Source organism: Carassius gibelio, chromosome B2 (genome assembly GCF_023724105.1).
Source record: "Carassius gibelio isolate Cgi1373 ecotype wild population from Czech Republic chromosome B2, carGib1.2-hapl.c, whole genome shotgun sequence".
Taxonomy (NCBI): Eukaryota; Metazoa; Chordata; class Actinopteri; order Cypriniformes; family Cyprinidae; genus Carassius; species Carassius gibelio.
In genome coordinates, this window is record NC_068397.1 from 25,807,878 (window position 1) to 25,829,975 (window position 22,098).

General features: G+C 37.9%; 2 protein-coding genes across 5 annotated transcripts in view; one reads left to right on the forward strand and one right to left on the reverse strand.

Moving 5' to 3' along the window:
* The first annotated feature begins 2,947 nt into the window (after positions 1-2,947).
* Positions 2,948-17,094, forward strand: nlrb5 (NOD-like receptor family B, member 5). The gene is made up of 17 exons (XM_052547803.1): positions 2,948-3,014; positions 3,359-4,014; positions 10,200-10,573; positions 11,220-11,300; positions 11,429-11,509; positions 11,611-11,736; positions 12,135-12,278; positions 12,708-12,791; positions 12,915-13,003; positions 13,544-13,593; positions 13,850-13,920; positions 14,018-14,235; positions 14,460-14,716; positions 14,936-15,052; positions 15,188-15,341; positions 15,820-15,864; positions 15,971-17,094. The coding sequence occupies exons 1-17, from the start codon at positions 2,948-2,950 to the stop codon at positions 16,231-16,233; spliced, it is 2,877 nt and encodes a 958-aa protein (XP_052403763.1). The 3' UTR covers positions 16,234-17,094.
* Positions 16,915-22,098, reverse strand: part of kirrel1b (kirre like nephrin family adhesion molecule 1b) — a 34,415-nt gene continuing 29,231 nt past the window's right edge. The window contains exons 13-15 of one of the 4 annotated variants that reach the window (XM_052548940.1): positions 21,666-21,772; positions 20,269-20,349; positions 16,915-19,461 (exon numbers count right to left, since the gene is read on the reverse strand). In XM_052548940.1, the coding sequence (XP_052404900.1) occupies positions 18,916-19,461; positions 20,269-20,349; positions 21,666-21,772 (734 nt within the window). In that variant the 3' untranslated portion in view covers positions 16,915-18,915. Of the gene's footprint in view, positions 19,462-20,268; positions 20,386-21,647; positions 21,773-22,098 lie in introns of all 4 variants that reach the window. The other 3 variants (XM_052548938.1, XM_052548939.1, XM_052548937.1) reach the window with 3 other exon arrangements.

The following is a 22,098-nucleotide window of genomic DNA, read 5'->3' on the forward strand; positions in this document are numbered from 1 at the left end:
AAAAGGGGAAAACAAGATAAAAAACACATCTAAATTAAATTAATGAACAAAAGAACTGAATGAACTGAAGATGGAGGCTGTGGCCTGGGAGGGTTTTTTGGAGGACTAGGAGATGGTAGGTGCTCGGAGATGGCAGATGAAACTGATGGTTCCTCTGAGCATGAAGGACCTGACTCAGGTTCAGGCTCAGGCTCAGGTTGAGTTAGGGTCCACCACCTGTTTTTTAAATTGCAGTCCTCTGCAGTGCCCTCTTCCTTGTTGCCAGGCTTGCAAAATCCTGCCACTTCTTGCGGACCTCCTTCCCTGACCTTTGAACACCCCTGGTTGCAGTTAGTTCGGTAGCAATGTCCTCCCAGATGTTTTGTTTTTCTTTATTAGTATGGTGTCCTTTAAATCTGGTTAAAATCACATCTTTGTTTTTCTCTATCTCCTCTAAGAGGACATTAATTTCATCCTTTTGAAAGGTATCTTTTCTTGTTTGTTTTTTGTTCAGCCATTTTGTCAGTGTCTCCGCCTGTATGTAGGTGCTTTATAAAGACTTGATTGTCTTTATTGGTAATCCAAAACAGATGACAATTATTAGGTTAAACGTTCAGAATACGATTCCATATAAGGTTAAATTTCAGAACTTCGCGAATGGACAGCGACTCGTAAGTAGCACGTAGAGCGCGTTCTCGCGCGTTCATGTTAAGTGCATTTTTGGGAAACGCTCGTGGAATTGCTGCGAGCGTTCGTAAGTTTGCACGTAGAAAACGCTCTTAAGAGCTAAGATACATCGTTATCGGGAAACCCGGCCCTGAGCAGTTATGGGGTGGAATGACACGTGTAGCTCCTGGACCACCTCATTTTGGAATTAAAATGCTTTCAAATATATATAAATAAGTCAATTTTCTAACATGATTTTCATCTGAACACTGACAGTGAGTGATTTCTGGTGACATCTTATTTAAACGCATATTTTGGGAAAATCCTTTGAAAATTTCCAAAAACTCAACAAAACAGTACGGGCAAAATTTTCATTACGTTCGTGGATGAAAACATTCACTAAATTAAACTGCTGTAAAAATGTATCAGATAAATATTTTTTTCCCATTTTTTATTTTTGCATAAATCTATTAATCAACCTCAGTCCAAAACTAATAAATGTAAAAAAAAAAAAAAAAATCCTAGATTTTTACTTTTTAATTGGCAAGTTCATAAATGTAAAAAGTGATTTTGGACTGGATATTTTTTTACCCTTTATCACAGTCTTGGGCATATAAAAGATTAGTAACAAAATTGTTTTTGATGCATTGTTAGTTTTTGTGCAGCATCATAATTAATTTTTCTCCCTCATTTACTGTTCGTGGCTGTTTTTGCCCCATAGACTTCCATTAAAATGACCTTTTTTGATTGCAAAGCCATGACACTATATAATCATGCATTCTTGATTGTTGGTGGTTTTCCCTGTTGGGAAGAGGTAAAATTTTTATTTTTTATATAGTAGTTATAATATATATAATAAGTTATAATATAATAGTTTATGCATTTTATAAACAGTAAATAAATAAAAGAATAGATTCATCTTCCATTATTTTTCCTGTTCCTTCTGTCTCTAAGCCCATTCTAAGAAATCCCCTTAAAGTTTTTTAATGGGAAAACTAGTAATCACTAGTAATCAAATACTTCATTATTTTGTGGTATAAATGACTTTTTGAAGTGAAGCAAATCATTTCTTAGTTCACTGTTATGAAGCTTTTATTTAAACTTTTAAAGTTTAAAAAATTAAAATATTTAAAGTTAGCATTCATCATTTGATTTAAGTGTTCATGTTAAATTCAGTGTAAACTCTGAAATTTAGTCAACCCCCGGATAAGCTACTTCTAAATATATTGCAGATGTTTAATTTTCTGCAAAGCTGCTTTGCATGATTTGTATAATCAAAAAGTGCTATACATATAAATTTGAATGGAATATTTACCTTACACAACTAAGACAATACATATAAATCAGCATGTGAATTTATTAAATACTTAAAAATATGATAATCTTCCATTGAATAAAGCATTTGCTTCTGTTTCAGAAAGCTGTTTGTTTTTCTACATTTTCCAGAATAGACATATTACATAGAGTAAATGATGAATTTCCATGTTCCCTTTAAGATCATTTCAAACTTGCTCCTAAAGCATTATTACAATGTATTCATATTGCTTTATACTTCATCCTCAGTTTATCTGACATGAACTTTAATTATTTTCAAGAATCGCATTGGAGGACATCTGAAAACCCTTCTGATGTAAGTAAAAAGGGATTTTCTGTGTTTGATGTTAGTAGACAACAGTATAGATGAGGTGTCTTAATTTTTAACCATTATGTATATCTATATCTTTTGAAATGGCAAATGTCACAAATGTGGGCATATCAATACTGGACCTTTATTTGGACATGATACTGATGGGTGAAAGTGATATAATTTAATAAATCAATATACAGCTTGCTTTTAAATCTTTATGGTAAATCTAAATTACCATAAGTTATTTAACTGTCACAAATGGAAGATAGATCATAACACTGTTCATAACATCTGATCTGCTTTCATAAAATCTGATTTTATGTTTTCTAATGCTAAAAACAGATCTGCACAAAGATTTTAATAATTTAAAAACAAAAACATACAGGTACCAGTAATATTGGAAGAGAAATGACAAAGTGTGTATGCAAGTAGTGGTGTAATTAGAAATGTAATATAAACAGTTTGTGACTTCTATTGAACAGATAAGTCTGGTGATGTACATATTTTGTCAACATTTTGTAGACTTATTACAGGAATCTAACCAAAACACAAAGTAATATAGTTTATATGTATTAACATTTAAACTATTTAAATATTTCAGTATGTCAGCTATAAATATAAAATATAATTTCTTAATTTTTACCATTAACATTGAATGATTTACAGTGTTTGGACATGTATGGATCAGGATCATCAGGACTATTATATAAAGGGACTCCACACAGCCAGTTTGGGGTGACAAGTAGGCCCATATTTTGATTTAAATATGATAACTCTGCTTGGAAAAACAAAAAAAACAAAACAAAAGAATTTTAGATTGAAGAAGAAGTTTTATTTATATTGCGCCTTTCCATAGTATGATTGTCTTCATACTGCTTTATACTTCATCCTCAGTCCATCTGGCTGCCTCTAATTCTTTCATAAAATAATATAATTTCATGGTTTTTGTTTATTTTTAATGTTAACATTTTAAGGATTTAAAATATTTTTTTTAAAACCAGTAGGTATAATGCAATAGTAAGTTGCTTTCTGTTGAGTGCAATACACTCTCACATTTTGTTAATGAATTATCTGGCTTTCCTTTAGGATCTCAGGAGATTGCTCAATATAAGCTGTCAATCAAACAGAAGTATGAGAGTGAGTGGAGCTCACTGTCTGGTGAACGAGAGTCATTGTCTGCCCTGTATAATGAACCAGTGATCATTCAGAAAGATGAAAATGGCAGCTTTGAGAACATCAGTATGTACATGTTGTTGATTTCAGATGGTACAATGCCTGTCATTCTCCAAGGCGACTCTGGCATTGGCAAATCCTTCATAGCACAGAAGATCATGTTGAACTGGGCATCTGAATTTTCGATACATTTTTATGTAGTTTTCTATCTGAGGTGTGAAGAACTGATGTGTTTTTCTGAGGAGATTAATTTAATTGAACTCTTGAGCTACAGCTGTGGTTTAACATCAAATCAGATCTCGGAGATGTTACAGCAGCCACCAGAGGAGATTCTTTTCATCATTGATGGGTTTGATGAGCTGAGACTAATGCAGGACATTTATGAAATGTCAGTACACACTTATCCACTTCAAAAAGCCCCACCTGAAGTCATTCTATGTTCCCTGTTGAGGGGATACCTCATCCCTGGGATCAGCCTGCTGGTCACCACCAGAACTAAGAACACAGTGAACAAGCTGCTGAGAAAACAGCCATGTTTCACTGAAATCATGGGTTTCTCTGAGAAGAAGGTGGAGTGGTGGACGAAGTACACAAATCAAGTACTTGAGTAAAAGTACAGATACATATGGTAAAATATTACTCCAGTAAAAGTAAAAGTACTCCTTTTTCAATTTTACTCAAGTGAAAGTACAAAAGTACTCAATTTTTTATGTACTTAAGTAAAAAAGTACTGCAAGATAGATGTTTGCAATTTTATATAGGCTACTTAATTTAATTTTATATTAGCACATTTTTTTTTATAATCCTACTGCTCAAAATACCTTGGATTTTTCCCAAAATAACCACTATATGGAGACAAGATATTTTTGTTGTTGATATGGACTACGCTGATGAGAGTGATGTTAACTGTGAAGCTTACACTGTGATGTACCTGAGAGAAAACAGAGATGACCATCTGATTTTCACCAGTAAGAACAAAGTATTTTAAAGTTAGTTGTTTTACAGAACATCAAAGTTACAGTACAGACCAAAAGTTTGGACACACCTTCTCATTCAAAGAGTTTTCTTTATTTTCATGACTATGAAAATTGTAGAGTCACACTGAAGGCATCAAGGGCTATTTGAGCAAGAAGGAGAGTGATGGGGTGCTGCTCCAGATGACCTGGCCTCCACAGTCACCGGACCTGAACCCAATCCAGATGGTTTAGGGGTGAGCTGGACCGCAGACAGAAGGCAAAAGGGCCAACAAGTGCTAAGCATCTCTCGGGGAACTCCTTCAAGACTGTTGGAAGACCATTTCAGGTGACTACCTCTTGAAGCCTATCAAGAGAACGCCAAGAGTGTGCAAAGCAGTCATCAAAGCAAAAGGTGGCTACTTTGAAGAACCTACAATATGACATATTTTCAGCTTCACACTTTTTTGTTATGTATATAATTCCACATGTGTTAATTCATAGTTTTGATGCCTTCAGTGTGAATCTACTATTTTCATAGTCATGAAAATAAAGAAAACTCTTTGAATGAGAACGTGTGTCCAAACTTTTGGTCTGTACTGTATATATGACATGATAATAAGGCCTGAAGTTAGGAAGAACATTTTAAGGAAAAAAATAATAAAACAAATTTCATAATGATTTTTTCCTTCTCAAATCTTGTCTGTGGTTTAAAAACACCCCTAGCCAAACGGGGTGCATCTCTTCCCACTGATAATTACTGTAGTTACCATGTTCTGAACATCACATCCTTTCTTTATATATATATATATATATATATATATATATATATATGTATGTATGTATGTATGTATGTGTGTGTGTGTGTGTGTGTGTGTGTGTGGCTGAATAAAAATATTTGGACATTATAAAAATTACATCAACTTAGCACTAACAAGCTTGTTAGCTAGACAGTTAGCATCAGCTAACAATATTTACTTATTTTCAGTACGATGAACATTCATGTCTGTCTACTCGTCTAGTTAATCCAAACAATATACATATGTATAACGTTACTGTCGATAAACAATATGAAAACAGACGTAACATAGGACATTTTAATAAAACTGTTAACATTACGGCAGCGGTGAATTTGAACGTGCATGAGTTATTGTATTTAATCTGTGTTATTTTATGGGGTTTTTTGTTGTTGTTGTTTTTTTTTTTACCTAAAATTGATGTGTCTGCATCGTCTGCAATCGAGCATTTCAGTGGGCTCAAATAGATCACTCTTTACAACGGATTTAGTTCCCAAACAACTGACAGTTTTGACCTAAATATGATTTTCAGTTACAATAATTAATCCAAAATTTCGACATAACATCTCGGTTACGTATGTAACCTTGGTTCCCTGAATAGGGAACGAGATGCTGCGGTGACGTCACCACGTATGGGAACACCTCCGGTGTGACGAATGTCTGAAGCCCTATACCATCCCGCCAATCCTATTGGCCAAATGGCGCATAGCACCACCCTACGCATGCGCACGCATGATATACCTGGGTGCAGCGCGCCATTTCGCTCAGATTTCATGACTGAAGATGAAGAATTATCAAGGTACGGAACGGCCAGAACCGCAGCATCTCGTTCCCTATTCAGGGAACCAAGGTTACATACGTAACCGAGATGTTCCCTATCATAGGTCACTTCGATGCTGCGGTGATGTCACCACGTATGGGAACGATATACCAAAACGCCTGACGTACCTGATAACTGAGATCCGAGGAAGCATCTGCTCAAGCGGAGAGAACCCGGGAGCCAGGGGCCATCCTCACATCCAGACTGTAGGACTTGATAAAAGTGCTCGGTGAGGACCATCCTGCCGCAGCACAGATATCATCCATAGAAGATCCACTGAGAAAAGCTTGAGAAGAAGCTACAGCTCGAGTGGAATGAGCCTTAATTCCTAAGGGCGAAGCGAGTCCGCGCACCTCATAGGCCAAAGAAATTGCCTCCACCAGCCAATGGGACATGCGCTGCTTTGTAACCGCATGGCCCTTACTTTTATGTCCAAAGCAGACAAACAGCTGGTCAGATTCACGCCAAGGAGCTGTACGATCCACATAAGTCTTTAAAGCTCTCACAGGGCAAAGACTTAGATCTCCTGACCCAGCCTCAGCAGGTGAAAAAGCTTCCAGAACCACTTGCTGAAAGCGAAAGGGGTTAGATGCGACCTTAGGAACATAGTTAGGCCTGGGCCGCAGCAGCACCTTCACAAAGCCCGGTGCAAATTCCATGCATGAGGGTGAAACAGAAAGAGCCTGTAAATCCCCAACTCTCTTGAGGGAGGATAAAGCCATGAGAAGAAGTGTCTTCAGTGTCAGGAATTTATCCGATACGGTCTCCAAGGGCTCAAACGGATGCCCTGATAAACCTAGCAACACAATGGATAAATCCCATGAAGGAACTCGCACAGGGCGGAAAGGCCTCAGCCGTCGCGCACCCTGTATGAAACGAGAAACTAATGGATGACGCCCCACAGAGGCAAAGCCTATGTATTCGTGGTAAGCTGAAATGGCTGCCACGTAAACCTTTAAAGTGGCTGGTGTAACGCCATTCGAAAAACGCTCCTGGAGGAACTCCAGCACTGAAGCCACTGGGCAGTAAACTGGATCCACATTATGATTGCCACACCAGGCTGTAAACAGTCTCCACTTGAAAGCATATAAGCGTCTCGTAGAAGCTGCTCTAGAATTCAATATAGTCTCAGTGGTTTCAACAGAAAGACCGGGACATACTAATGCACTCCGCTCAATGGCCACGCCCACAGTTTCCACAGATCTGGCCTCGGGTGCCAAATCAGCCCCTGTGCTTGTGATAATAAATCCTGTCTGAGGGGAATCTCCCACGGAGAGCCCGCTAGCAGACTGATCAGATCCACAAACCACGGCTGCGTGTGCCATCGCGGAGCCACCAGCAGCAGCTGTTCCACTCTGTCCCGCCGTATTCTGCATAATACCGCTGGGATCAAACGAATCGGAGGAAAAGCATACAGACTGGTCCTGGGCCAGCTGTGAGCTAACACATCCACGCCCAGGGGCGATGGGGAGCGTAGGGAGAACCATAGCGGGCAATGCGTAGTCATGCTCGACGCGAATAAATCCACTTTCGCTTTGCCGAATATCCGCCATAAAAGATCCACCGTCTGGGGGTGTAATCGCCATTCTCCCTGTTCCAGAGCCTGTCTGGATAGCAAGTCCGCTCCGAAATTCAATCGTCCGGGGACATGAATGGCCCGGATCGACAGAAATTTGTCCCGAGACCACAGAAGAACATGCCTCGTCAGCCTGCACAGGGGGCGAGAGTGCAATCCTCCTTGATGGTTCAGATAAGACACAACCGCTGTGTTGTCTGATCTGAGCAGCACATGACGGCCGATCAGCAGATCCGTGAAATACTGGAGAGCCAGAAAAACTGCCAGTAATTCCAGTCTGTTTATGTGCCAGCCGCGCTGAGCCGCTGTCCATACTCCGTGGGCTGGTCGCCCTCGACACACAGCTCCCCAACCAGTCAAAGACGCGTCCGTCGTGACAGTCTCTCGGAAAGCATACATTCCCAGTCGAACTCCTGACAGGAGAAATTCGGTTGACATCCAAAATTTTAGCGACATCACACACCGCTGTGTCACCGAAATCGTGCGATGCGGGAGACAACGGGGTGAAATATTCCGCCTTTTTGTCCACCACTGAAAGGGGCGCATTTGAAGCAATCCCAGACGAATCACGGGGGATGCTGCTGCCATTAGACCCAAGAGCCTGAGGCACAATCTCACGGTCACCGTGCGACCCGCTTTGAAGTGGCGCACGCATGACGCAATCGACTGAGCGCGCGGGAGAGAAAGCTTCGCTGTCATCGCGCGAGAGTCCAGATCTATTCCCAGAAAAGTTATCCGTTGAGAGGGAGTTAAAACACTTTTCTTGAAATTTGTGTGTAAGCCCAGGCTGTTTAAATGATTCAGCACAAGATCTCGGTGAGAGTGTGCTTGAGTCCGCGATTGCGCTAGCACCAGCCAATCGTCCAAATAATTCAACACACGAACGCCCTGGAGCCGCAACGGGGCCAGAGCTGCGTCCATGCATTTTGAGAAAGTACGGGGCGCTAAAGCCAAGCCAAAGGGAAGAACGCGGTACTGATACGCTTTGCCCTCTAAAGCGAATCTGAGGAACTTCCTGTGTCTCTTGACGATCTAAATATGGAAATACGCATCCTTCAGATCTATCGTAATAAACCAATCGTTTGGTCGGATCTGAGACAGAATAGATTTCACCGTCAACATCTTGAATTTGCTCTGTCTGAGTGCAAGATTCAGACGGCGTAAATCCAGAATGGGCCGTAATCCGCCGTCTTTTTTTTCGGTACCACGAAATAACGGCTGAAAAACCTGTCTCCATCTGAGAGGGGTGTACTTCTTCTATAGCCCCTTTGCTCAGCAGAGCTGACATTTCCTGTCGCAGCACCGCCATTTCCGTAGACTTCACCGTAGTGGAAAGAATTCCGCGAAAAGGAGGCGGGCCTTTCCGAAACTGAATGGTGTATCCGTGACAAACCGTGCGTAACACCCATTGAGAAATGCCGGGCAAGCGTTCCCACGCGGCCATAGCGTTCGTCATAGCGTCCACAACCGAAGGAGATGGCGGCGCATGCCTCCGGTGTGGGAAGTAAATCCTCATTAGAGAAGACGACAGGCTCAGTATAAGTTTTATTCTGCAGCAGGGTAGGGGAGAGCGAGCGATGTGGAGAATATTCCAGTGCTGCGCTGTCCACGAAGTCCATGTCGCACGTGTCACCCCAGGCCCTCGCCTCGTGCGGTGCCTCGGCAGTCGCAGAGGTGACCTGACGGGGGTTAGACTCGAGGGCGACATTAGAGAATACTTCCACCCTAGAGCGCAGTACTCTGAGCCGCAGGCCATCACAATGGGGACAGGAAGAAAGGCCGCTAAGCGCCGCCTGTGCGTGATGTAAACCAAGACATACTACGCACCTGTCATGAGTGTCCCCCGCCGTGATGTACCTGGTACATGGCTCCTTGCATTTGCGAAAACTCATCGCGTCCGCGAAGAGGAGTTAACACTGCTCGAAGAGATCGCTGGAGAACGCGAGATGATAGGGCACAGATGATTCGCTATTCCTGAAGGAATGAAATCTGAGCGAAATGGCGCGCTGCACCCAGGTATATCATGCGTGCTCATGCGTAGGGTGGTGCTATGCGCCATTTGGCCAATAGGATTGGCGGGATGGTATAGGGCTTCAGACATTCGTCACACCGGAGGTGTTCCCATACGTGGTGACGTCACCGCAGCATCGAAGTGACCTATGATAGGGAACTTACTTTTAGCAACATCAGACGCACGCGCGCTCACAAGATCTGCCGGTTCTTACTTCTGGTGACTCGCACTAAGGTTCATTTGAATCAGTGAGTGGTCGACTCCAGAACAGCTGCAATCGGATCATTCTAATTCGTAAACGAATCGTTTGGTGCGATTCGCGATCCGATTTAAAAGTTTATTTTGAAAAGACTCAGTTCATGATGAATCAGACACCGCTTCTGCGTGTCGGAGCACGTGATATATTATAGGGAGTAACGATATGTTTTATGAAATGTAGTGAAGTAAAAAGTACGATTTTATTCTTTGGAATGTAGTGAAGTAAAAGTAAAAGTTGCTCAAAATAAAACTACTCCAGTAAAGTACAGATACTTGAAAAATTTACTTAAGTACAGTAACGAAGTAAATCTGCTCAGTTAACTGTTCACCACTGAGAAGGTGGAGACGTACTTCCAGACATTCTTCAGCAAAGAGTATGACTGTGTGAGAGCAAATGAAAGCCTCCTCACTGCCTGCTCCATTCCTGTTATGTGCTGGATTGTTAGTGAGACATATTCACAAAGATATCAAAGTGAACACATGCTGTTCATTCTCCATTGTCTCTACGAGCTTCATGAGAAAAGCTTCATTAGGAAAGTGTTAGAAGATTTGATTTTGATAGATCTGTCTCATACTCTACTGAAAAGGACAGACTGTTGGGTGTTGAAGTACTGTTTACGGTGCTGTGAACACATCAGAAACCTGAAACTCCATGTAACATCTGATAATCTGAAGATGCTCCAGCCTGAACTGTCCCGCTGTAAACTGCTGTGGTGAGTGAAAATTTAGACTTGAGACAGACACATTACATTATTCATTATCACAATTATTATTTATATTTATGGCAATTACAATATATTCACTTCTATTGGAGCTCTGTGATGTCAGATTTGATCTGTTTTAAAACTAAAGCGAAATCGCAGAATCAAAGAGTGCTGTTGTACTGAATAGCAGCACAGCTGTGATTCAGCTTCGAGAATAATGTGATATTCAATAATACAGCAGTCATTATCATGTGATATTGATTTGATATAATGTATTAAGATAATTTAGTTAGCATTTTTCTCTGCCATTAAAAATAGTTACAAAAGAAGCCAAACTGTCAGTCATTTCAAGCTGGTCAGAAACAGAGTGAGTAGAGAAGAGAGGCGGTCGTTTCCTCTCCATGCTTACTCTGGGTTCTTATGCTCAACTTCATTTTTCCACCCCCTGCTTATGCCAAAGTCACTGCAGGGGAGTCCCTTTCTGAACCATATCAGAGTAAGAGATAATGTTGATTCAAAAAAATTCTAAATAAAAAGATGTTCAAAACATCTCCCATACTTTGGTCTGAAACACTGCAAATGCAAACCTGAAATAACTGTGTAGTGTGTATAATGACAATTAAATCTGATATACTGTGTTGTTTTACTTTGAAAGGTTGATAATGGATCACATTTCAGATGATGTTGTTGGTTTGGTCTCAGCTGCTGCTGAAGGAAAGAATCTGAATAAACTCAAGTAATGTATAATTAATTTTAGAATAACATTGTAAATACTTATTGCCATATTCAGTTATTTAGTATACTAAATCAATTGTATGTAATATATAAAAATTAGGTCCACTTATTAAATTATATCCCTGCCAGTGTAAATAAGCTTGACAACTATAGAAAACGAAGAGGATACCTCTCAGGAATGTTGGTGTCAGTCAGAGATGGAGACATCACGTATGAAACTCAATCACTTGTAACATACAAAATGACAGTCTCGTCCTAACACCTGATGCATAGGATAAACATACACTAATGTTTTATCTGTGAATGCTTAGTTTGTCTTTTTCAGAGTTCACATCATCAGCCGTGGAATTAAATCTTACCTCTCCTCACTCATTTATTTCCACCATCAACTGGGTGAAATCACAGAATAAGATGTCATTGTTCAGTTCTACATATTTGTGAGTAGAAGCTTTCGTTCATTTTTTTTCTTCAGATATAACCCCTTAAGAATTGCTTTATCAAATGCTGTTGACATTTGCCATCACAAATCAAAGATTAGTTTACCCAAAAAATGTTGTTCCAAACCCAGAAGACTTTCTTTTGTCTTTGAAACACACATGAGTGTTTTGAAGATAAATAGAAGTCTTATAAGTTTGGAGAAAAATAAGGGGGAATAAACGATTTTCAATTTCATTTTAACCGTGATCGGCAAATTATTAGGTGTTTATTAGCGAAAATCAGTTATTTTTTTATATATTTTTTTATTTGTTTTACACCTTATAAAAAATTAAAATAAAAACATATATAAAAGTTTGTGCCACTTTTACAAATTTGTGTGGGTTTTTGTGTTGTTTAGACGAAATCAAGATGGACTGTTCACATTCCTGCAATCAGTATCTGGTTTGAAGAAAGTCTGTCTGCAGGATGTAGATCTGACTGAACCATATAGCTCAGAAATCATGTCCCTCATTAAGGCCTGTCCCAGTTTGATTGAACTCAGGTAATAACAATATCTGACCACATATGTAGCTTTTATGCCGTTGTAATGCTTTAATATAAGGTTCCAGGTTATTTCATATATTAACCCTCTATGAGCAAAACTGTTCATCTGTTATGATTTTAAGTAATCTTGGTTTATGTTAGTTAATAAATATACAACTGTACATTGTTAGTTCAGGTCCATTAAATAATGTTAGCACAATGTTAAATACATGATACAACTTACAACTTATTTTAATAATAAACAAACTGTAAATTGTTACACATTTTCTTATCAGTGGTGAAAGTTTGACTGAAATATCTAAATAGATGTTTTCCACTTGATTACCGATATTGATTATCATAGGTTTTCCCCAGACACCTAATACAATAAACCAGAAGCTCTTGTAGCTTTACAGTGAACGTAGTTAATTATTTAAATCTTTTTCAGGATAAATGTCACAGATAAATACATGATGGAGTACACCCACTCCATGAAGACATCATTGGAGAAGATGGGTTGGACTCTGACTGTGTAAGAGTTATATATTAGATATTTCTTTAGCCTTTTCTTTAAGTTCATTATAGAGATTATATATACACAAAGTCATATTTTTGAAGTATGATCATCATGAGTGTTAAATGTTTTTCTCATTAGCTGGGGGAAATTAGCATTGCTTAAGCTAAACATGGAAAGATTCACAGAGGGGAAGATGAAGACAAAGCAGGAAAAGACTAAGAGAGGAAGTAAGCAAATAGATTGTTGATTTTTATTATTAATATAAAGACCCCTGCAATAGAGCTATATACAGGTTACATAGACATTAATTACTTCATTATTTATTGTACCACTTAATTGATTCTACTGGGAATAAACCAAACATTACAGTATTTTATAGAGGGTAAAATCAACATATATACATTAGTTAAAAAAAATTCACCCTAGATTTAAAATTGATGAAAGTTGATAATGTTTTACTTTTTTATTTTAATATCCAATGGCTTTGGTTTCAGTGATTTCAGCTAATTAGATATTTCAAACAAGCTTTGTGGACACACAGTTTATCAGCTTTGTGGCTATCTTTATTTCATAGTTATGTACCAGACAGTGATATAAAAACATCTGATCAGATTTTCTTTTCTCAGAAATGTTTTATGTAACATATGAGGAAATATATGTTACATATATATGAGTTTTAGTATATGTTAAAAAAATAATACTTGCATTAAAAACTTTTTTTTTAATAACCCCAGTTATTTGCTTCCCTTGCTCTTTTTGTCTAACAGTAGGAGAGAGTTCAGATTCTGTGTTAAAAGCTGAATCATCAACATACTCCGTGAGTAGCAGCTGTCATGGAGAGGATTTTTAAGTCTTTCTTTCTTTCTTCACTAGTGGTACAGTATGACAATATTTTATTCTTAAATTAATAACCCCTATTAAGGTTTCAGTGTATGATAAACGATTGAGATCCCATTATTCAGAATGTTTAAAAATTTGTGTCAACAAGGGTTTGCTGTGGCACAAGCTGTTAGAAAATATTTTATCATCCAAAAATGTATTTTAAAGATTCTTCATTTATTTCTTTACTTCAGTTCTCAGAAGATGTCGAAGTGTTCACACCAGAATTGAGCGGTGATGAAGATAAACTCAAGAATACATACAGGTATTGCACACTTTATTTATTCAACATTGTTAGGATATAAGCAGATTGTTATGATGAAAAACAAATATGTAGGTGTCAATAATTCCTTGTCCTTCAGGTTTGTGTGTGCACATGCTGGTCAGTTTCGTTGCAGTCTGACCAATCTTGTGTTTGTGATGGAGGGTGAAGGAGAGGTGCTGTATAGAGTTGATTCATGGGATCCTCGTCTGTTAGATGGTTTGGGTCAGATGAAGCCGGCAGGACCCTTGTACAACATTGACTGTTCTGCAAAATCAGTCTTACGACTGCAACTTCCGCACTGTGTGATATTCTCTGGTAGGTTTATTTCTACATTCTCAATATGAATGTTTCACAGTGGTTGACAGTGGTTTATAATACAAATTTCAAATTTCTCGAAACTGCAGTTATTAAAGATATGTATGTAAATAATTAGCAAGGAGTGTGATGAGAGTTCTTATGTAAAATGTTAGTCAGAGTATGATTAGAAAAACAATATTTTTATTCTACCAGGTAACAAAATTCTTAAATGTATTTTGCAGAGGAAAATAAGGACGGTTTGGCTGTAGCACATTTCACTGGTGGTAATGTAGAAATAATACAGCCACTGAGAGTGACAGAAACTCATGTGATCATTGACATCAGAGATCTCAGCCGGTTTGGGCTCATCTGGATTAAAACAATATTTGGCTACCCCATTGATGGCCAGGTTTTGCTCTTTCTTCGACCAGTAACTGTTGAACAGGAACAGAAAATACTTAATGTCCACTTGCTTCCAGGGAATGTTCCAGTAACAGAGGTACTGCTGTCTGAACATATTTTTCTTTCATTTTTTTGTTTTTTCTATGTGCTTTCTGAGTATTATAAGATAAAAACATGTGACTTTCAAAGCTCCCCTAACACACATTACGCATATTTGTATATGTACATTATTATTGCTTTCGTATAGTGACATGTTGATGTAAATTCACCCCTTTTTTATTTTGTCCCCCACCACTCTCACCACTCTTTCCTCAAGGTCCAGTGTTTCCACCACAATAAATCATACATAGAGACAAGTTCAAAATGTTGTCTTTTTACTGACAGACAATACAGTCTGTGTTGTCAGCCAGAGAACTGTGAAGTGCAACCAATGGTAACGAGAAAAAAAAAACATTTGAATTTATGATATTTAAAACATTTGCACATATAAAATATATATTTGCATCCATATTCACTAACCACTAACCACTTTATAATGTTATCTTCATATTGGTGTTCTCTTTTTCAGAGTGAGATATTTCAGCTTGATAATTTTGGTCCAAACTATCATCCCTCATTTGAAGTGTTTCTGGATGTCAACATCAAGGAGGTCAAGCTGGGTGTTGTGGACAAAACTGAAGATGGGAAAGAAGTGTGGCCCAGACGGCGAATCCTTCTTACAGGTACTCATGAAAGTCTGCTGTAGTAGGAGTAAGAGAACTGAGAGAGTTTGGGAGAGATTTAAGTTTATCTACAGACACTAATCTGTGAGAAACCATTACTTGGCCACAGTGTTGGGGAGGACATTATTAAAGCGTAGCATTATTCATTAAAATAACTACACAATTAACAAAAATTTAGCCATAGCTAACTATGCTAAAGCAATTTATGGGAGCAATGCAATATTTCTTTTTTTATATATTTTATTCTTGTTTACAAAACAATGAGGATCTCAGTTAGCATGATCGCATTAAATAGATAAACAAAATTACATAACTTACATAACTGGAATAATTTTTATATTGAAAAACTGTTGGTGAATCTTTGATAGCAGTTCATTGCCTGCAAGGAATGAGATGTCAAAAGATTTCTATGAGTGTAAAATGTTTGTCAGATTTCTCAAATGTCTGTTTTTAATTTTATAATTTTTATTGTTAATAGCACCAAGTAAAGCTGCAGAACCTCCTGCACACCGAAGGATCCCAGGTCTGATTTTAATGCTTCACATTTTAAATACGTTTTTTTCTTGTAGTATTTTACACATAGTACTCTCTTCTGAAGGCTACCTTAAATCATCTTTTGTTTAAATCAGAAACTGAATTTGTGAACACACATGGAGATAAACTCACTCAGAGAGTTTCATCAGTGATGGCGATTGCTGACAGTTTAAAGACCAAAAAAATAATTACTCCTGAAATGTGGAGTAAGATCCATGTTGCAGAAACACTACAGGAGAAAATGAGACGCTTGTTGATTGCTCTTGAGTCTGGAGGAGATAATGCAAAAGTAGAATTCTGCAGACTGCTGAAGGAGAACGAACCTGATCTAGTAAAAGAACTGGGACCTCATTTATAAAATGTGCATATGCATGGATGTGATCTTATAGAGTGTGCATATGGTAAAATCCACACTCAGAATTATAAAAACCATCTTTGACGAGGAAAAGTGCTTACCGCTATGTCATGTGCCAAACAGACGTAACATTGTTGCAGAGTTGGAGTACTGCAAGTATTTGGAAGTCAAAGGAATTCTTTCCACTGCTCAAATAAAGGATTTGGATGTTGACTGGTGCTCTTCTATACGTTCATTACATTAAGTGGCATTTACAAGGCAGATATCTGAAACCATTTAGCTGTTCACAACTTTAAGATCACCTGGTTTGATTTCACATCAATGGCTTCACTGTTATTCTACTGTACATGTCTGTAGCAAGAGGTCCAGATGTTTCTGTTTTCCTAAATTAGATGTTACTGGCATTATCTCCTGCTGTTCATGTTCTCCAGTTTGATTTGTGATGATCCAAAGAATATCTTGAGCAAAAACATCTGACGGGCTTTACAAATTTGATGTATTCCTTCATTTGTGTAATAACGTTAATAAGCTGTCATTTTATGTTTTCAAAATGTTATACTGTGTACTCTGATTTAAATTAGATTGCAATCCTCATATTTTATTTTTGGTCCCCAATGCATGTACTGTATATAGTGTCGATGTATTTCTTATGAACTGTATGAGTTGTTAATGTATGATGACGAGTCACTATGAAAGATGTTTTTTATTTTATAATACTGTGGAAAAATAACCACATACAATTTAAAAAGAACCATAGTAAAAGTGGCTGTGGGGAAAAAGCACATGGGTCATTTTTTTCTTTTGTATTTTACATTTTAACAGATGATTAAAACAAAGATTAAATAAAGTTAACCATAAACACAATGTGAAGTACAGGTCTTTTTTAACAGGAGCATGAGGAAATGGATCTCAAGAGTCAGACATGCTCTCACATTCACACAATATAAACACAGTATTGCACATTCATTCCCCCATCTTTCCTTCTCTGATATGTTTTATTACTCATATTCATTGTCCTCTCATCATACATAAAGGTGCCAAATGAGTCTCATTTATTAAGAGAATTAACATGGATATTTAAAGAAAAAATATTTTGTGCAAATTTTAACCAATGCACTGCAAAAATTCTGTTTTATTGACAAACCTGCTAATAAGGCTGCTAATTTGTTGAACCAAAATGTATTGATCATTGCATTTTTGAATGTAAATTTCAGCAGATTAAACCTAAATCAATCAAGCCAAATTTAAACCAAGCAGAAACATTTTCTGCACAAATTGAGCTTTTCTGCAGAACAGAAATGTTTTGAGCTCATAATAAAAGCCCTTCTTTATTTTGCATAAAAATACTTTACCGAAACCCAGGACTTGAATGAATAAATCACTTCCATTTTAGTATTATTTTAAACTTTGCTCTTGTGATTCGATTCAACATCCCTTTACAGAATTTAGAAATGTGTACAAATCATAAACAAAAAAATGTTTTAAAAAATTTTCTCCTTTACATTGCTTACACCAAAACCATTCGATCTTTTATCCCTTACCACCATCTTAGAAAAATACTATAAATGCGCTTTCAAATGCAATTCAGTTCAGATACAAATATGGAAAAGCACTCTACTCTACTTTGAAAGTGTTAAGGACAAATACATGGACACTTCAGAGAAAGAGATTGATCACATTCAGCTATTTCCTCCACATCAGCAAACACACACTCTCACACACATAGAAACACAAAGCGTCAAATACTCGTGAGGTTTTCTTGGAAAGAGGCAGAGCGTGTGTTCAGAGAAGAGTCCGTAAGCTCACTTTGACACTCTGTGAGTAGTATCCCTTTGTAAAAAAAATCCTAAAATGTTCCAGAAACTCCAGCTTTCAGAGTTAAAAGCACTGGTGGCGTTTACCCAGATACTCACGTCTCCGTCCTATCAGAAGAGTTCAGAAGAGTTCAAACTGGCAGCGGTCAGCTATTTCTACGAGGAGCTCGGGCAGTGTGAGCAGTGGTGATGTGAGCGGGCCGTATGGTTAGTTTTTTCACAAGCGATTGTCGACAACTGCAGTATTCTTCAACTCGCTGACTTGTTCTGCAATATCACATTGTGGATTATACAATCAGTGTGAGCCCACCCACAATACCCATCATTTAATATGCATCATATTTTATTAGGTTGTTTGATGGGAAAGAACTAAACAGGTCCAGTGTAAACTCCAGTGCATAGCAATCAGGCTTTCACTGGGCTTTACACCCAATAGTTGATGGCTTCTGGTGCCCTCCAGCCTTCTATTGGCCATTCTTTCAGCCAATACGATTCACATGGAGAAACCCGTCCAATGGCTGCTTTGCAGCGTTTCATTTTGGTGCACAGATTTGAGAGGATTTGTTTTACCACATCAACCCATCATCTTCAAATTTGGCAAGAAGAGGGAAAGATGAGAAGGTTTACATGGATTCTCTCCGCTCATCACTCTTGTGATTTCTTCTTCTGCTGCATTAATTTATTAATTTGGCACTTTTTTCTCTCAATCATATTGTTTTAAAGGTAGAAAATGCAATGTGTGTGTGTGTGTTTGCATATAGTTGTGTTGGAGAGAACGTTTCAAACTGTAAGAGTGTAAAAATGAATGTGTACCATTTATTTCAATCCCGGGAAGTGTTTTTTTTTGTTGTTGTTGGCAAGTGTGTCTGTTTCACACATGAGTCTGCATTCTCTGCGTGTGTCTTTGAGAGTACTCTGTGGGCGGAGTTGAATATGGAAATTGGGCGGAGCTGGGGTATTTTCCCGTGTTAGCGTCTTGACTCGTCCCCGCCCCTTGTCCCGTAGGATACATTTCATAGGCTGGTCCTGCCTCCAAAGGCGGGGCAAAGCCTAACCTGTATTGAGGTGTTGTTGAATAAGCATAGCTGTCAAAAGCCAGCGGATTGGTTGATTCCAGCAGGCCACGTTCTCCGGAATAGTCTGTGGTCTTGGACACAGGGTTGGGCGGGGCTTGGATTTGTGATGCCCTGGCAATGGTGTTAAAATGTGTGTATGTGTTGTGCGCCATTCGGGAAGCTGGCCTGGGCTCGTAACGGCCTGTGGGTGCCGGGTGAATGTTGGGCACTGGGCCGCCGGCTGTCGCCGAAACTGAAGCGGGATTCAGTGGCCGAAATTCCTGGTACAGCAGGGAGCGGGTAGAGGTGCGGACCTCGTCATGTGTCGTAGCTCGAACGTTGTAGTAGCCGTTGGTGGGGTCCTGAAATGACAAAAATATATTTCACTGATATAATATATAGTATTTCACAAATAACAATGCTCAGGTAAGTTTCATGGGTTAAACTCAGCCTTTGCAATCTGCAAAACTGAGAGCTTTGTGTGAGTCATCACACAAGTTGGTCATGTTTTGCTGAAATTTCACAAATTTACTGTTTTCTCTTTTGGTGACCATTTATTTAATAAAAAATTCAGTCAACAATCATTAATATAAATAATAATCAACAATCATTATGTTGATTACAGTTATGTTGACAACTGTAGTGCTTCTCAATATATTTGTTGAAAGTGTAATACATTTTGTTCAGTATTTGATGAAAGTATAGCCTTACTGACACAAAACATCTGGGAAAAACTATTCAATGTATATTAATAATATGTATATTTTAGATAAATAATCCTATAAAAATGTTGGACCATAGCTATAATACTTCTTCTGTCTGTGTCAAACATTAAAGGTAAAGCGTGTAATTTCGGCACGACCAGCATCAGCAACAGGACTGGAAAAATAAGTACAACTTTCAAGAACATTCCTCCTGTTTTCTATTGGTCAGGCAAATAGATAGCCCCGCCCCAAACTCACAGCATTGGTTGAGCCAATGCTGGTTAGGGTCTCAAAGAGTGAAATATTTTGATGGTGCCACAGTATGTTTTTACACTTTCAGAGGCAATCAACCTTGTTATTAAACTTAAACTTAACAGCATAAAGTTAACTCAAATTCCAAAACAATTGTACACTTCTCCTTTAAGTATAGCATTGATGTTTATATGCACCTGTGCTGTTTCTTACCTTGGGCTCATACTCCTCCACCTTGGGCTCCACCGTGTCGCTCTGGACGTCCTGCTTCAGGTCCATGTCATCTTTGAAGGGCTGGGTGGAGGGAGAGAGGGAGACAGAGGGAAGAAACTAAACCATCAAACGACAAAACACACACACACAGAGAGAGGGAGGAGGAGAGAAGGAGAGAGAGGGAGGAAAACAGGATATCAGCTTTATCAGTATTAGTGAAGAATAGATATTCTATAGATTGTGGTGGAAAGAAAGTCTTTCACCATTAGAAACTTTTTATTTTCAGATTTATCTTTTATCTATTCAACAGTATCTTTCTTTAATTCTTTCACTGTTATGGATCAAATTAAGCAGATATGGCCCATTTTTGAAAAGCACTAAAACTGGTATGTTTACATGCACTTTAATAGTTTGATTTGAGTCAGACTAAATGCTCATATAAATGGTTGACTAAAAATGTACCAATCCAGCTTTTGCTGCCAAAGCTGGACTAGATAATGTAATTGTAGAGATTTTATAGAGCAGTTAAACTATATTCAGAAAACACCAGATACTTCTCGCAACAAGTAATTGTTCTGTTTACACTTGAAGCAAAAATGCAGCACAACGGAATATAATCAGAACAATCACAATATGTTTGATATTTCATACTACTACACTGCCATTCAGAAGTTCAGGATCAGTGACATTTTCTTTTAAAATAAATGAAAATGAATAAATTATAAAGAAAACTTTATTCAGCAAGCAGCCATTAAATTTATCACAAGAATAAAAGCTTTCTATTTTAAAAAAAAAGGTTCTTCTGAAGTTTCTATTAACCATATTTTTGAGGATTATTTGATTATCACAGAATATTGCACAGCTCAACTGCTTTCTACATTGATAATAATAAAAAATAATTTGTAGCACCAAATCAACATATTAGAATGTTTTCATGAGGATCTTGTGACACTAAAGACAGTAATAATGATCTATTACAAGAATTACATTTTCGAACATATTTCAAAATCATATAATATAATATTACTATTTTGCTCTACGTTTGGTCAAATATATACAGTTTTTATGAGCATAAGAGACTTTCAAAAACATTTAAACAATCTTCCAGACCCCAAATATTTGAACGGCAGTGCTTCATGGAGAAACCAAGTGCCAACAGAATTTCTCGTCACACTTCTCTCTTGTTAGTTAGGTCAAAAGGTGAGCTAACCAAATTTTAACATGACTTATGACTTATGTGCAAAATACCCCTAGTATCGTTAATTTTTTAAAGATGTCTTAATTTCTTTATTTTTAATTATGACAAACAATGTCTGACCATATAATTATGAATGTTATATCAGTCAGCCTGACAGTCTAATTATGCTATAGATACTCACAGAATACATAGCTTTTACCATTCGTGTAGCTGTGGAGGCGCCGGCAGCCTCTTCCTCAAGACTGTGAGTTTCCTTGTTGACCGTTTCCACCTTAATGTCTGGCTTCAGCGTGACTCCACGACGACCTGCAAGCATTATAGATCACTGACTCAAAGCCTCACATCATTTTAATAAATGAAATGATTTAATGGCTAAAATAAATCACAGCAGTTTATAGGCTTTGGGCTGAAAGAAAGATTATGATTTCACTAATTTTATTGTTAAAAGACTGAACCTGTGTGTAAGCAGGCTATTCCATAAAAAGGTAGGGCACATAAATCTTTAGCACGTGTCTCATTAAAATGGATATTTTGCATTGCCTTTAGTCGACGTCAAAGATATAAAAAATGAAATAAAAAATGAAATAGAGCATAAAACAGTTTTTTTCCATAAATGGAAAAACATACTGAGA

Bases quoted from the DNA above. Each gene is read 5' to 3' on its own strand.
- nlrb5 (XM_052547803.1), top strand. From the start codon at position 2,948: ATGTATGGATCAGGATCATCAGGACTATTATATAAAGGGACTCCACAC. The intron at 12,279-12,707 runs GTAATAACAATA...AATCTTTTTCAG, and splicing joins CCCAGTTTGATTGAACTCAG to GATAAATGTCACAGATAAAT. The intron at 12,792-12,914 runs GTAAGAGTTATA...TTTTCTCATTAG, and splicing joins ATGGGTTGGACTCTGACTGT to CTGGGGGAAATTAGCATTGC.